This window comes from Silurus meridionalis, chromosome 2 (genome assembly GCF_014805685.1).
Source record: "Silurus meridionalis isolate SWU-2019-XX chromosome 2, ASM1480568v1, whole genome shotgun sequence".
Taxonomy (NCBI): Eukaryota; Metazoa; Chordata; class Actinopteri; order Siluriformes; family Siluridae; genus Silurus; species Silurus meridionalis.
Window position 1 is genome coordinate 8,217,048 of NC_060885.1, and position 17,516 is coordinate 8,234,563.

The following is a 17,516-nucleotide window of genomic DNA, read 5'->3' on the forward strand; positions in this document are numbered from 1 at the left end:
TGCGACAATAAAAGCATTGTACTTGATGCGATCCTCTAGTTAGCCGCTTCCTACCATGCAATATTAAGAGAATGTAAGAAAAATAAAAACAGAAGGTGGAAAAGAAAGATACAGTGGGTGGGCGAGAAAGCGAGCGAGAGGTACTAAACGCCTTTTGGCAGACAACAAGGTGATGGCAGTGAGGAAAAGGGAGGGACGTGCCTGCTCTGATTATAGTGCTGCACTCTCGTTCACACAGGTACTCAGACTCGGTGTGTGAATGCTTGTCAGTCTGGATTTCAGGAAGCCGGCAGTGAAGAGGGAATAGAGCCTGCAGACAAATTTCTACACCATACCAGTGGCGTAGAAAGTGGGCCTTTCTCTTTGTCTCAGGCTCGAGCCTCTTGTTCGGTGTCTCTCTCTGAGCAGTAGGACTGGTTTCAGGTTCATGTTTGATGTGTGGTGGTGACACAGTGGTATGTGCTTCAATGTGCACAGTAAAGACTGGGGAAATGCAAAGATCTCTGCTGTAGGATAGTGACCTAGTTTTTACAAAACATTGCACCGCTGGCTGGCTGATCACGTTTAGTCGCAAATCCGTGAACGGTATTGCTATACCTGAACCTATAACATTCAAGCTATTTTGTTACTTATTTTAACAAAATTTAAACTACATTTTATACAAATTTGAAGAGCTAATATGATTCATTTTGGTAACCATAATCACTGAGGTTACACTGTATATATTTTGATGCTGAAAATAGTCACAAATGACTAAATTAAGAATTGTAACAGAACACGGACAATACGTAACACATGGGCTTCAGTTAACCAGTCCTGAGAATACATTTAATGTATGTAACAATTACAGTTGTACCAATGCAGCTTTACAGTAATCCAAATATCGCTTTAGATCCTTAATGAACAAACCTGGAATGACCGTGGCAGGGCAAAACTCCCGTAAACTTACTCAAATAGGAAAACCTTAAAAGATCCCACCCTCAAAACAACTCATCCACTTCACAAGTGATATAGATTATAGATTATTACGCTTCCACAACTTTATGATTAAGCCAAACAGTACAGTGTGCTGTCCTGAGATGAGAACAAGCCAGTGTTTATAATTACATAAGCACTTCTTATGAACAACGGACAGTATCTATGTCAGACATGCACACTGTAATATGATCAATCTCTGTGGTTTCCACAATTACCATTTCCCATTTGATTTCTTGTCCTTAAAATAAAAACAGTTGTCGCAGGTTAAGTACTAACTGGTCACAAAATTAATAAAGTAATATATTTATTTCAAGATATCCACACAAAAAGATTTTGGTTATCTTTTCAAATAAGGTAATTTACCAAAATCTATCATCGAATTAAACTTTCGTATCACATGCGATGCAATATAATTGATTCAAACACTTCCAGCAGTTTAGCACCTGCGTCTTCTCAATTTACTTGTTGCTCTCAGTTATCTGCTCAATTCTATCAATTCTTTCAGATTTACAAAACGACAATTAGCCAGATGTTTTAATTATTTTTGTGTTCACCTACATGCATTCCATCCTGCTGTTTTACTCCACTTGCCTCAAAAAGATTTCAACATGTCATAAGATATAATGTCCGCCTCTCCACCAGTGCATCACTGCTCACTCACACACTCGCACACACACACTTCCTGCCCATTTTCTAAGCACTAAATTGTCCATCTTGACGGCTTTTAGAATTGTGTTCACACTTAACCCCTAGCTGATTAATTGCCATTAAATCCCAACATAAAAGGGCATGCGTGAAAGGGGCCAGTGTGTGAGACAGGATAATAAACCAAAGCAAAGCACCGAAACCAAAAGAGATCCTGCATTCACATGCCCGCAATGCTACCCAGACCTTCAAAAGACATTATGAAGCTTTCCAACAAGGCCTCTGTTTATTAAAAAAAAAAAGGAAAGGCTTTGAAAAGCCATCCAGCCATCCATTTGAACTTGTGGCCCTGAGCCACCTGAATAAAGACCGCCCCCTTTCAGTCTCCTCCCATGATCGGCCCCCGCAAAGACCTGCAACATCAAAGCCAGGTGTGTGATGTGTACTTGGTGCAAAAACAAAATCACAGACTTGGTTAATGATGACTTATTCCTCATCAAATGGCTATTCTTTCATTGTTGTGGAGAACAAGGACAAAAAATAAATAAATAAAAAAGGCAAAAAGGACATTGTCCCAAAAACTATCACTCCCTGTGCACCCTTCTCTGGGGGCAGCTTTAGTAGGTAGGACAATGTTGCACTACTAACAGGCCGAATTGTAGAGGATTAGCTAGTTAGCCCCGGCACAACTGCTTTTCAGGCTAGGATTATCCAGTGAAAACACACACACACACACACACACACACACACACACACACACACACACACACACACTCTCACTAAACAAATGTATTTTCTCCACCCTTCTACTTCAAAACCTCGAGAGTCGACAAGCACCTCCCCCAGTCGATACTTTTGAAGAAGTGCCTCAGAAACTTATCAGGGGCCAAAGCAAACGAAACACGGCCCTGAGTGGAACAAGGCCAATCACAACGACTGGAGGATGTGCGCAAGGCTTTGTTTTCCTTTGCCAATATGCGATTTTAAAAGGAGATAAAAAAATAAAAGAAAAAAATTGAACGAGGGCTGTTGGTGATAAAATCCTTGTGGACCATAAGCTACACAAGTCATACAATTTCCCATTGAGATAAAAAGTTTGCACCCATTGTAGAGACCTAAAAGCTAAAAATTTTACCAATATGTATTATTATTATTATTAAGAAGATGAAGTCATCGCCTAGTATTTAAAGTGTTATCATTAAGAGTCTTCTAGCATCAGGATAATAAATCTTTTTCTTTTTTTTTTTTTTTAAAAATGCACAGTCCAATCTTTGTCTAATACCATGTTACAGTCAATGCAGGTTTCTTATTGATAAGAGAAACTTATACGCAGTGTGCATTTTTCTTGGCCCACATTAATAATAATACTAATAATAATTTGTCTCAATGTCTCATGCCAGGTCAGATTGTTGCATTGTATGTGGGCAGTTAAAATGTCACTCACATGAATGAGACGTGTTTGTCACAAATATCTGCAGGATGAACCCGCCCACATAATCATATACAAATCTCCACAATAAAATGTCTGTTTCCACCATTAACCGACTGCACTGCTCTAAAATATAATCGACATAAAATTTCTTGCTGCATGTACCTTTCCTGAAAAGCAGAAATTTCACTAACAGCTCCTATAATGAGGGATCAAGGTGCTGAGCACGAACCACGTGTGCACGCGCACAGACTGTTGCTGAAAACTTTTACATGTTTCATCATCCTGCATCCAAACAAAGAACTCCCATACTCCGATATCAGCAGAGAGAAGAGATGCGCAAAACAACCCTACACGAACAAGAAGCAGAAGAACAAAAATACCTGAGGTAGCTCAAGAAGTGAGACAACAGTAAAGTGAAAAACAAGTGAAAAAGAAAAATAACAGCCAAAAAACAGAGACAGATGGTACACGGAGGACAGCCAAAGTGCACAAGAGGATAAAAATTTGTTTTCCCCATGAGCATTCCTCCATTATCCAAATGCCAGGATGATACAAAGTAGGTGAGTAATATGACAGAATCATTAAATCAGGACAACAGAGAATGTTTGTGAGGTACAATACAAAGGTTTGATTAAAAGCTAATCTGTAGAATTTCATTTAATGACAGACCTGCAAAAGTCTAAGCTTCTCCAACGCCTAATATCAATATTTATACGATTTAAATTTTTTACCAACAAATCGGATGCTTACAATCAGGGTATACTACAAACATATGGCAACAATTTGATCGATGAAAACTCTTACGATCGAATGGGACGATATTAAAATTCATTCTATTCCCCTTGTTACATTGATACATGTCAGTCACGTTTGGTAAAACCACAAACAAGTGCACCTCAAAAGAGCACTTGAGCGCTCAGTGACCCTGTGACCAAACACTCAAAAGCTTATTGGCCAGACTGGATTTATGCAAGTCTATATCAATTAGCGAAAAAGGGACGCTCAATAAAGCTAGAACACAGATTCAGAGATGAAAGATAACATCAAAAAGCATCGAGATCCATTTGCTTGATGAACCTTAACAACAACTTGCATACATGAAGAAGCAGTGACTAGTTATTACCGAAAGTGTGTAGAGCGACAGTGTGAGGTGGCTGGAAAAGAGACACTTAGATGATGATCTATGTTTATGGGTCATGTGTTTCGGCCCTGGAGACCTTGGCTTAAGTTGTTATTTTGTGGGATTTGTTATATGACCAAAAAAAAAAAAAACATTTGTGATGTTTTTTTGTTTTGGTTTTGTTGACCGATCTTTTAACAGATTTTCCCCACAGTGTTAAATATTGTGTGCATTTTTACATCATTTTAAAACTATATTCATACAAAAGTAGAAAGAAATCAGACTCCTATATGCCTAATATGTACAGATATAAATCATGTAACGGCTCACTATTGGCAGTCATGATGCTGATGCACATCATGTGCTTTAAAAAATGCATTTGTGCATATCGTCATATTGCCTGTCCGAAATCATATGGTCATGTCGATGCTTATTAAATAAAATCACCTTCAACAGGAATATCAAAGGATAAATAAACCAGCTTGGATGCTTTTAGCCTGTAATCGATTTGCTTGTGTTCATACTTGATGATTTACTGGGGATCCGGCTTGGTATTGTTCTGTGTTAAACCTAACAGGATTTTCCCTTTTGTTCGTGTTTACCCTTGATCAGGTGCGTGAGTGTGCGTTTCATTCATGTCTCTTTATCGCAACCTCAAAACATTCAGACGTGCTTTGGATTTGCTCATTAGGGTCAGTTTAGGGTCAGTGGAGTTCCATAGCAGGGCAATACATGGACAACAGGGGGCTTGAATGAGCCTCAGGAGCCCCAGAGTGATTGCACCATCAAAACATCAGCAGAGATAAATATGGAGACATCTGCATTTGTAAGCAGGCCATGGTGCTCCCGTTTTCTGCTCTGCTGGACGACCACGGGACAGACTGGCTCTCAGACCTGTAAGTGTGTTGTGAGTGTCACTATCTGTATCTATCTCACACACACACACACACACACACACACACACACACACACACACACAGCTCAGGTATCTAAGACACTAATCAAAAGCCATACGTAATTGCTCCGATGGATTTCATCCTGAAACGGAGGGGGGGGACTGGCTTGCTCTCCCTCATTTTCTCTTCCCTCATCTTCATCCTCTTTCCAACACACACAATTCCTCCTCCCCTTTTTCTTATTCCCCCCTCCACTGCCTTCTCTCTCTTTCGCTCACGAACAGCAGCCAAGACTCTCCATCTAGTCGGAGGCAGGAGGCTTTGAAGAGATCAAAGGCAAGGCCGCGAGCAGTGCGGCACTCTGGGAATACAGTGAGCCTCTCTGCTCCTCAGCCCCATTTTCCAGAGTCATGTCGGATTGCAGCTGGATTGCATTCCGCCGGTTTTCTTAATGCTCTTGGTTTTGACTTTGACATCACTGACCCCCCCCCACTTCTTCAAAACAAGAGTGAGACAGTAAGGGAGGAAAGGGGGGGCTGATGGACCAAAAAAAAGCAGAAAAAAGGGGTAAAAGAAAAAGAAAAGACCTGTGCAGAATAAAGAGAATAAGAGAAGCATGAACTATAGTAAGAAATGGAGGGGGAGAGAGAGAGATAGAGAAAGAGAGAGAGAGAGAGAAAGAGAGATCGACAAAGCAAATTTTATTTTCACAACTCCATAATTGGGCAGTTCAAAGGGAACAGGGGGGGAAAGGGGAGCATTTGTTTTCAATTCTGTGGTCAATATGAAAGGAGCGACAAACTTTTATGAGTTTCACAAAAATTAAAGACAGGCTCTTTGCAGATTCAAAGAACAGGCTGTTTTTTTTTCCCTTTTCTCTCTCTCTTTTTTCATGATAGAGACCACACAAAAATGAACTGATAGCAAACTGCAAGAGAGGAAAAAAAGGAGAGAAAAAAAAATGGAACATGCTGGTAAAGTCAGGGGGAAAAAAAAGTGAGAGAACGAGAAAGAGAAAAAGGCAGCTGTATCCATACATCCATTAAAGCGGCAGGCTAATAAAGCCTGGTGGCAGCCGTCCCTTTGTACTGCAATTCAGCTGAGGCCAGAATCGAACTCTTCCAGCACAGAGCATGAATACTTCAGTGCTGTCTGCTCCTCGGTGCACGCAAGCCTCTTTACTTTCACACACCCATGGAGACGAGCGAGAAAAATAATGAGTCTCTGAAAAAGACCGAAGTTATAAAAGAAAGAACTGCAACTTTGTGCTGCAGTCACCATTGATCATCGGTGCCACTGAGGGGACATGGTGCTTCTTATTCCAGCGTCTGAAGTTCAGAAAAGAGCCGGGGTTTAAAATGCATACATCAGTCCTACATCTGTCAACGTACAAGTCCGCAGCTAAAGCAACTCCCTTTATCACTGCTGTATCCAACAACACGCATGTCAAGCATTCTCGTTTGTGTCAGAACACGATATACAGAAACGCCAAAAACAAGCTGAATCTGTCCCAATTTACCGCTAGACAATTTTTCAACATGAACAGAACAGAATTTTAGGTCATCTGAGAAAACAGCATTCAGAACGAAACACACAAAAAAGAAAAGAAAGAAAATGTGCAGCACAAATATTCAAGCCTGCCTGACAAATGAGCGGAAACAGCACAGGGCTGAGCAGACGCCTCACCAGGCGTTTACCCGAGGTCACACGTAGCCGCCAAGTCACAACAAGAAGTCGTGCGAATGCAGGCAGCATGTGGAACAAAACACAGAACAACTTTATGATTTTCAGACTCAAACTCGAGTCCTGAGGGGGGAAAAATCTGCAGACCTCGGAGGCAAGAAGAGAAGGAGAGCGCTAAATGGTTTTCAGCTGGCATGCTAGTTACTGCTAGTTTATGTTGACTCCAAAGTTTATATCATATTTTTTTTGCTAGCAAACTCAGCAAATTTGAACCAAACCGCTATGCTAAATGAAACACAATGTGAATCAGGATATTTGAGGCTTGCTAACAAAGTGACAAATTTTTAGGGGTACTTGTCCTGATAGATATTCATAAAAGTGTACTAATACAGTGGTTTAAATTTGCTGATCTGAATGACAATCCGAAAACGTACCCTATAATGATTAAATGTGATCAGCCCTTTTCAAAGTTTGCGACGCCACAGAAATATATTGAATGCTTGGTTAAAACAAGTAAATAGATCCCGAATCTGTTCAATAACATCTACAAAACGCACTGTGATTATCTGATTAACACAACAACAGAATCAGCGATCTGCGACTATCAAACACCCCACACACCAAAAAAATTACAAAAATAAAAATAAATAAATGAAGACTAAATGTAAAATCAGTGTCAAGTCAGTATGCTAGGCAACTAGATCTGAAAATACATCAGTTTTGATAGCGGTCCAGCATTGCAGGCTAGTATCACATCACTGCATGGCTGATTAGGATCATTTGGATGCAGCTGAGTTTTGCAGCTTGTTCCGGAAAATGTTTTCCTGTTAACACTGCCAGTCTAACCAAGTACAAATTACACATTTCTGACTCTCAGGTAAATGGCTTTAACAGAAAATAAAAAAACATAAAAATAAACAACTGACAAACCTGCTTTATTTTCTCACCCCCATTCTTATTCTTTCCCCAAAATAAAAAAAAAGCCCTTAGCCACATGGATTCAATAAAGCAGTGTTTAGTGCTGGATGGAGATGGGAGTATCGATGGCTTTGTTTATGAAGCCTGAATGTGCATCAGCACTTCAAAGGCCTGTGGGCTGCCACACACATACACACACACACACACACACACACACACACTGTGAGGTCTGTGTGTTCAGACCTGCTCTGCAGATGACACGGCCGTCTCTGTGACCCTCCTCACTGACTCGCTGCATGTGTGGAGGCTTTATTGCTACTGTAAAATGAGACAGAACTGAAACGAGCACCTCGGCGTCTGTGTGTGTGTATACAGTCTATGTGCATGTCATGTGCAAACATCATTTGTACCGCGCCGCTGTTTAATCTAAGATCTAATTTTCTGTAAAAGTAGCTTTGACAGTAGAGGCAGTGATTAAACTTACAGGTTTATATTAATGTACTTATTCTGAATTCTCATTTCTATCGTGTCTCATTCACAGGAACTGAAGTATAGAGGAAGCGCAACAAATTGAAATAATAAACTGTTCTTAAAATAAATTTAAAAAACCCCTGAAATCTCTACCACGGTTTGTACATTGTTTGTTTATCATTCATCGAAGAAGCCTCTAGTGCACTGGCAATGCAGTGTTTCTCCATGAGAAAGTCTTCAGCATAGAACTTTGAACTTTTCCATTTCCTTTTAGGACAATAAGCCGTTTTGTTGTCTTATTTATATTATAGAGTGAAACATAAAAGATTAAGGAGGGAATGAATGCTGACTGTAATACATTTTGTAACACAAAAGACAGCAGAACAGTCTTGTGTCGGTTCTAAAACCTTTATGGTAACAATAAATGGTTTAATTGCATGACATGCCATTCAATAATAACTTAAAATCATTGATATTTCATTCCTTTAAAAAAGTTAATCAAATATTATATTATTGGAAAATATTTCAATTCATGGTTGTATAAGGGTTTTATTTATTATTTCTCCCCAGTGACTAAGAAAGACGTTTTGATGGCAGAGCATCTTCTATGGTACAGGGATATAAAATGTTTCAGGACAACAGTTTATACACAATAGAAAGTGGTTGATGTTTATAAGAATAAACATCGTCTGTTGGCCAACCATGCCATCTGCTGAAACATTAAGACAGATCAGCTGTTTGAGTAATATATTACATGAGCTACCAAAAAGTGATAAACAGGGTTGCCTACACCATTGAAATTGATTCTGTCCATAACTGTTAAGAATTTCAAGAGTGTAATGTATTTATTTACAGTAGCAACCCTGTCATTCATGCATTTACCTCTCATGTAACCCTGAATCATTGATATTCTTTGTAATAATAACTCTACCAAGCCACAGTCAACTCCTTGAGTCTCAGGGCCAGTTCTTGAGGGTTGGCAACCCAAATGGAATGGCATTAGTGAGACTCAGGAAGCATGGGTGCTGGGAAATGTGGTCTGCTGACATTGACACCACAGAGCTCATGGAGAAAAGAAGCACGGTTAACGGCAGTGTTAAATCTCGTTAGGTAAGCCTGGGTTAGGGGGGGATACCCGTTCCAAGGCATGTCCACCCTGAGGAAGAAATCTGTCATGTCCCACATCAAAGTTTAGTGTGTGAACATGTGTGATCTATTGCCAGTTTCCAGTTCTAATGTTTGGGGGGGCGTGGGGGATGTGGCGTGGGAGGGACAAGCTTGACCTCTGAACTGCCACCAACATCCTACACAATCTTACATTCAAACAGCAAATTAGCGGTTACAGGAAAGCTTGAAGAATTGATCCACCATGCATGAAAATAGGTGCAGAAGACTAAACCCTTGAAAGACCAACCATAGCATGTTATTTTGGAGCATAATCACACTCGGGGGAATTTTTTTTTTTTATTATTATTATATTCTATATATATCCTTTGCTACATTTGACGTGGCATACCAAGTGCTTCCTTTCTATTCTCTATGTACATCCAGGAAAAAAAAAAGTTTAATTGTACGGTTTAATAATTTGCCCACGTTCACATTATATTGTTATAAAATATAATATAATATAATATATTGTTATAAGGCCCTTAACCCTCTTTGCTCCAGGGGCACTGTATCATGGCTGACCCTGTGCTCCGACCCCAGCTTCTGAAATAGCTGGGATATGCGAGGAAAATAATTTTCCCTGTGCTGTAATGTATTACATTGCTGGTAAAATTGTTGATTTCTTTACCTCAAATTAACAGACACAGGTTTTAAAAGTACACTTCTTAAAATAAAACTGCAGCTATTAAAGCTGCAACACAATGTTTGGCCACGTTCCCATAGTAAGGTGTTAGCTAATTGAAGGATTACCAACCAGACTTGTAGGTTCTTCTCTGCAGAAGCCCTTCAAGGCATGAAAGCGATGAAATGAAGCACCAGATTGCTTTGCCCTGCCCTATTCTTCCACTGCCACCTTTCAGTCAGTGGCTTATGAAGAAACATGAACCATTGCACATGCAGTCACTTTAAATAACCCAAAACGGAAGAGTAAAAACCTCATGCGACCTCCTGCTGATCGCTTCCAAACATGCCAAGAAAGGAACAGGAACTCAGCATGCTGCCAAACAAAACCCAACTTTTCACCACCCTTCTCTCTCATACTCGCTTTTTCTCCTTCTCCTCATCTTTATGCTTTTCTGGAGACCATACCTGATGAACTGTCCATATCTATAAGAACATGAAAATGGCAATGGGCTCAAATGCTTAAGGATATAACTTCACTAATTTACTAATGACCTGAGATCATATATCATTTCCACAATTCAGGATCTCAAAGAAGCTCTGTGTCGGAGAAACATGCGCAGGCTCCACGGGTCAAAGCCGCTGGTAAGCAATAGTAGCACGGGTCAGCAAAGCCAGCCTGAGGGAGCATTTAAATCTCACCACTGCTTTCTTCCTCTCTAAACTCACAGCCTCGTACCTTCCCACAGTCAGGTAGCAGCAGAGCAAATCTGCTGAGCAGCGGAAAAGCCGCCAACCCTTGACTGGGTGTGTGTCAGGCAGTGGAATGTCATGGCCAATGGAAATCTATCCAAACTTCAGGGAATGAAAGAAGCGTGGAGGAGGAGGCGGGGGTGACTAGCGCCTTTGATCTTCGAGAAATCTGATTCCAGGCTTGAGATACTGTGTCGACGTATTTGAGCCGAAGGAGAACGTGGGGAAACGCTCAGTTTCTAGGGTGCAGAGTAGTGTGTCTGACATGCTGGCTAATTGGGATTTTTTTTTACTGCGGTATTGCACACATATGGCAGTGAACCGGTTTTAATAGTGAGACAAACACGTCAGTATATAATTCCAATCATGTGATTAGTACTAGTAGTTCTAGTATGCTCGCGCCATACTTCCTACATCATATGCATCAGTACCCTCTCAAGCGAAACAATGCTCAATCACAGCTGAACACCCGAGCTGACTTTACCCCTCAACACCCGACAGCCTCTGTGCTTTCATTCGGCATCAGCACACGCAGACTAGAGCCGTGTGAACAATGCCAGAGATGTGCTGGTGCTGGTACGTTAGCCTGTGGCTGGTGCCTGTCCCCGGCACGGGGTCACTGCCAGACTCTTCTTCACACAAAAAAACTTCCAAACAGGATTAGGTTGGACAGCTGCGTGCATGTCCTGCATCTGTTTTGCAGGCATTGAAGCTTTGGAATGAGGCTGAGCAGACGGAGAGCGAGTAGCACCAAAAGAACGAGCCCCGACTATATATAGATTCTGGATAGCATCAAGCTGCCTTATTTTCCACATATATTTAAATGCATTAATAGTGTAGACAACACCGCAAAACATTAAGGAAATATTATGCAGCACACTAGAAGCCAGAGTGGCATGATGAGTATTTCTCTTGTAAAAAAAAATCACCACATGGATGCCAGGTCCTCAGAAACAACATGAAAAATCATCACAATTAAAATCTGTTACACCATACTGCAAAAGATTTATTACATATAGGGAAACTAAGAGCAACTACCGTTTTGTCCTACAGTAAAAGAACAAAAAAAGGGCAAAACCCACCGTTCTGGGCATGGGAGGCGAGAGCGAGCCGTTGTTCATGTAGTGTTCGTTGTTCATGTTGGTCATCATGATGTAACTCGGGTAACCAGAGTAGGCATGCCCTTTACTGTACAGATCTTGGAGCTTTCCTGAAATAGAACAGGATGGTTATTTTGCTTATTCAAATAGGAGGCTTTCAGCAAGCAAGGAAAAATCTAGTGCACAACGTGGTTTTGGTGCATTTTAAACACGACTAAATGGATCTCTGATTCACATCAAAATCCCCCGTCTATAAAATCTACTTCACGGTTTTTTTAAATATGACACAGAGTTGTACATGACAATAATTTTTTTATGTAGACAGTTCAATTTAAACTCAATCCAAAAGTAAAAATGAATAAAACCATAGATTTTTAGTTTTCACTATTCTGTATGTAATATACTGCAAGATGAGTCGATTCAAGATTAAACAAATTGGTCATGTGTACAATGAAATTCTTAACTTTGTCTTGTGAATGCTGCATTATAAAATAAAATAAATCAAAAACAACCACCAGTATTATATCGCTGTATGCAATAATAATGCAACACAGAAGTAAATTTATCATTCAATCAAAAACAGGATATTCTGTCGGTTACTAAATGTATTGCACTTACATAGTTCTGAAATATTATTGACTCTATAAAAATGTCTCTCTTTTAAAACTTTCATTAAACGCCATTTCCTTCATCTTCTCCAGAACGCTGCCCTGTTTTTGGAAGGACAATAGAAGCCTCTCTGTGCCAATTAGCAACAATTAACACACAGTATCTCAGACACATGCGCAAAGTATCAAAACACAGACGACCCCCGACTGCTTACGGAGGTCCTCAAAGTGTTCGTGTATTTGTGTCAGGGTGAAACAGAGACAAAGTGTTTGAAACAGGGGAAGGGGGACGGGGTTACTTCTAAAGGAAGAACAGAGAAAAAGACAGCCTTCTGTGTAGGGACGGTGGGGGTGTGAGCGAGACCGATTCAGGGGGTTTGCAGTGGTGGTGGTGGTGGTGTGCGTGTTCGCGCTTTTGGGGGGGGGTCTGCTACTATTCACAACGACCCGAGAACAAAAAGGGCTACAAGCCCACCATTGTGAAGTCCGACACTTGGGTGCAAGATTGACGAGCAATCAGTGGAGATCAAATGAACTCCGCAGCAACACGTCCCTGATGGTAGCACTGAAGTGTGTGTGGGGTGTGTGTGTGGAGGCCAGAGTGTCAGTGGGAGTCCTCTAGACCACCACATTGGCACGTGCCGTGCGCCGCCAGCACTAAAGCTGCTGCTCGTCTTGCTGAACAGCTTGTCAAAAGCAAAATGGAGTTGATGATAAAAAAAGAAACAAAAGCCAGTTCATATGGGGTTGGCACAGATCAATAGAGAGTCATTTTTCAGTGCTTTGTAAATGTATGATCTAAATTTATAGGGTTTTTTTTTTACAGAACAAAATTGGAGCAGATGAGCAAATGTAGACATTGTAGAAATTAAAAATTGTTTAAATAGAAGTTCTATTTCACAAAAGAAATCTTTTATTCTTGTTACACACATTTTTAAACTGCATTCGATTTGAGTCTTTTTCTTGTTTTGCTTTTTTTTTTTTAAACAAAAAGGTACCACTTACCATCATCAGGATGCTCTCTGTGTTTTTCGTGATAGGAGTCTGGGGTTATTTGGGACTGTCTACCTGCCTGTTAGAATAAAAAAAAAAAAATCACAAACAGAGAGAGTAAAATAATTGTATCATATTCGTGCACATATTAATACAAAAACAGCATGAACACGGTAGAGAGAAAGAAGCTTGTAATCTGTTGGTTTTACCAAGTGTGGTTTTTTTTTCATTGGGTTTCCTTGAAAAGATAATAACAATGAATATTTAATATACAGTAATTATATTTTGGCAATAAACAATCCAAATCTGTTGTGAGAAGATAAACCTTCAGAAAAAAACCTCTACAAATACACACACATTCTCTGTATGCATGGAAGCAGTGATGGAAGAAGGGGAGTGGAACTTATGAGGCAAAGATCTGCAATGAATTTCTAATTAACATTTAGCCCAGTGTTCGATTCTTCCTTATGACACTTCCTAACTCTGATCGTTGTGCATGTCAGGAGGAAAAGCTTGGAGGGAAACCATCCATGGTGTGTTGAATGATTTACAGTCCGTAATAAAAACAGAACAACAGAGACCTGGAATTGTATTAATCGTACAATAATTATGTAGACGTTTCTGCTTCGATATTATAGAAACGATTATGATGAATACTACACGCAAAATGTGTTTTAGTTTTTTCTTGAAAGGGTGGAAGGATTAAGACAGTATGCAACAAAGCCAGATCATTTGCATCCATGCATCCTTGACATAGATCCAAAACAATTTTACTATCAAAAAAAGGCAGGCAAGGGGTAGTACGAAAATTTTCATTATTTAAGAAAAAAAGCATTTTTAAAATGGTTAATGGGTAAGACAAGGAAGAAATGCAGGAGGGAAAATAATACTTAAATGGAAGAAATAACAAAGAAGAACAAGTCTCTGTTTGTTATATATATATATATATATATATATATATATATATATATATATATATATATATATATATATATATATATATAAAAATATTTCCAGAAATACTTAAAAAAATGTGTCAAACAAATAGCATGATTAAACTGTTAAAAACATTAAACATCCATATGAATCAATTTATACTACTAGACAAATATTATTATTATTATTATTATTATTATTATTATTATTATTATTATTATTATATATTTTGCAGCATTTTAAATTACATTATCCAAACCCCTATTAGCATAAAGATGCTCTCTTGTTTTTTTTTTACTAATTCATTAAAGATACAAAAATAAATGCTTGGTTTTTTTTGTTCAAAATAGGATTTTAACTCAATAAATCTAAGCTGGATGTGTTCACATTTTGAATGAACTGAGACTCAGTAGCAAATTGACACCAGGTGTATTAAAAAGGGAAAGAAAAGAAAAAGAAACAAAAAACAGATGGTGTTTTTCGAACAGCAAAAGAGAGAGAGAGAGAGAGAGAGAGAAGAGAGAAAGGAGTGTTATGATAAAGGATAATGTTGCAAAACAAATATTTCGGGAGATTTGCTGCAAAAAAAATGAGATACAGCAGATGATACAATGTACAAACGCGGAATCTCAGGTGGTTTACTCCATGAAAAGAAATCAAGCTGATGGAAGGTGAAGAATTAAAGATTCTACACGGGTGTAAAGGAGATTTCTGGAAGTCGGAAATGTGAGGACTCACGTCGTGGTTGTTGCTGTTTGGACTCGTTTCACTCTCGTTGACCAGAGAGGACTTGAGCTCGGCCAGGTCTCCTTCCTCCTCGGAGTTGGTGATCTCGGCGAAGCTCTGCTCTTTCTGCGGGTCGCCCTCGTCCTTGAACGGGATCATCTCGTCGGTGGCGCAGAGCTCCGGGTCTCCGCCGCCCGCCAGCTGCGGCATGGTTCCTTCCTCAACCCACCGGGAGCTTCGTGGAACAGGAGCTCAAAATCCTTCAAGAAAATTAACGAGTTTGGAAACCGCTCTCTTTATTTTTCTCTCTTTCTCTCTAAAAAGCTGACTGGAGTCGAAACAGTGTACAGGCTATGATTTTTTAACTGACAACCCAAAATCCTGGAGTGAAATAAAAAGTCGGTGTTCAGGTCTAAGCAAATAAAAATATATATATTTATACTTTCAAACCCAAGAAAAAACTTTGGAGGAAAAGCGACTCCGTAGTTCGTGTATTTCCTTCTCTCTGTCCTCTTGAAAGAGAAAAAACACAGAAACAAAAACAAAGTTTGGAAGTTTGTTTGGTAGGGCTAGCAAACGGAAAACACCGGGAAACACCGGAAAACGCGCTCACAGTCCGTCAACACTCCAGTCCAAAAAACAAAGTTTTTATTCTTTCTTTTTTTCCCTACACGTTAAACTTTCAAAAAACATCCTCCAGGCTTTTAAAGCTCACTATTAATTGAAATTGTGTCCCCCAGAAAAAAAACGACACTTTCTGCAAAATCCCCTAAAAAAAAACAAAAACAATGTTTCCCCGCAATCTCAGCGTTGTGGACGCGCCGCACGCGCGCAGACAGCACACCGTTCTGAAACTGAGCAGCGCGCGATCTGCGCCACCTCTCTGGAAAGGCGCGTGAGAGTGTGCGCGTGCGTGCGCGTGCGTGCGTGCGTGTTTGTGTCGTAGCAACGGCTCTCCTCCCCTTCGCCCCCCACCTTCCTCCTTCCAGCTCCCGCATTGACTGTGAAGATAGAGATGAAAGAGACGCCGCCGCTCTGATTGACACTCCAGTAAGAAGGAAGGAGGAAGATGGGAGGAGGGATGGAGGGATGGAAGGAAGGAAGGAGAGTTTATACATCTCTCAATGGCAAATGGACCAACCAGGGAAAAACAGGGTGAGAAAAAAAGAGGTAAAAAAAAGGGGGGGGTTTAAGCTTGTAACCTGTACAACCAATGTGCACTTTTTTTTTAAACAAAAATCTATAATTGATATAATTCATCTTAAAGTATATATCAAGCATAAGCCCTTGCATAAATTTGCATAAATTATTTGTAAAAATCCACATTCTTTTGTTTTATTATTCCTTAAAATTGCAAGATACAAATTTTAATACATTTTACTTTAGTAAAAAGTCAGTGAATAATCCATGTTCAGAAAATCGATAGAAAAAAATCCTATTACAAATCTTAAAAAATGTAAATAAAATAAGCCATGTTTATACAACATTTCAAAATATATAATGTTAGGGGATCTTGATAGCAATTTAAAACTTCATGTTAAATTATTTTAATAAATAAATAATGACGAACATATTTTCAAATATCTATTTCAGTGTATTTACATGCATTTACACTTACATTTTTTTTTTTGGATTTTGTGCTGGAGGATTTTTTAAAAAAGAAAGACCTGCCACACATTTCATTGACAAAAAGAGAGACAGAAATCAGATTAAAATTCTTATTTTTTTTTTTTTTATTGCATAGTGATGGCCTCAAATGATTTGCAGGTGATTTAACAGTGTTAAATTAATTAAATATACACACAGGCTTATATATAGTGTTTGCACTGTCTACATCTTAAATACTGCATTGCATTGTATGATGTCAAAGATTTGACAAATGTTCTCATGTAAAACTCTTTACATGAATTTTATGCAATTTTAAGTGAGGCTTTGCAAGCAATAAGTGAACATTTGACAATGATACCAAATCGGTTACGATACCATACATTTTCATTTTTTCTTATAGCATCAGTATTTGTTCACAATCTGCAATAGAAATCAGTTTGCTTGTCCATTTTAATGTAATGAAAAAAAAATTATTTGCCTTCATCATCATAATGTAAAAATCATTAACCATATAACCTGTACAAAAAATATACATGTTCAGGCTTCTATGTATATATAACAACAACAAATTAGTAATAAGATATACATTTTTAGCCAACCTCAACCCTCTTTCTGAACATTTACTACTAACAAAGTGTAGATTCATTATAAATATACATACTTTCAGAAAACAAAGTAATAAACTAAATGGTGTCTTTGGTGGTATACTCATCTGTTTTACCTTTCATCTTCACATCTGGGTATAGTGTGCATTTTAAAGACACTACCTCATGCACTTTAATGAATAATATATGGTTATAGACAAAGTAAATATAGTTTATTATGAAGTGTGCAGAATCAGATCAACTGTTAAATTAACAG

The 17,516-nt window shown here is 39.0% G+C and overlaps 1 protein-coding gene across 3 annotated transcripts in view; it reads right to left on the reverse strand.

The window, feature by feature from the left end:
- lef1 (lymphoid enhancer-binding factor 1) overlaps positions 1–16,019 on the reverse strand; it is a 39,879-nt gene extending 23,860 nt beyond the window's left edge. The window contains exons 1-3 of one of the 3 annotated variants that reach the window (XM_046836710.1): positions 15,060–16,019; positions 13,398–13,464; positions 11,767–11,894 (exon numbers count right to left, since the gene is read on the reverse strand). In XM_046836710.1, the coding sequence (XP_046692666.1) occupies positions 11,767–11,894; positions 13,398–13,464; positions 15,060–15,257 (393 nt within the window). In that variant the 5' untranslated portion in view covers positions 15,258–16,019. The remainder of the gene's footprint in view (positions 1–11,766; positions 11,895–13,397; positions 13,465–15,059) is intronic. The other 2 variants (XM_046836703.1, XM_046836699.1) reach the window with 2 other exon arrangements.
- Positions 16,020–17,516: the final 1,497 nt, after the last annotated feature.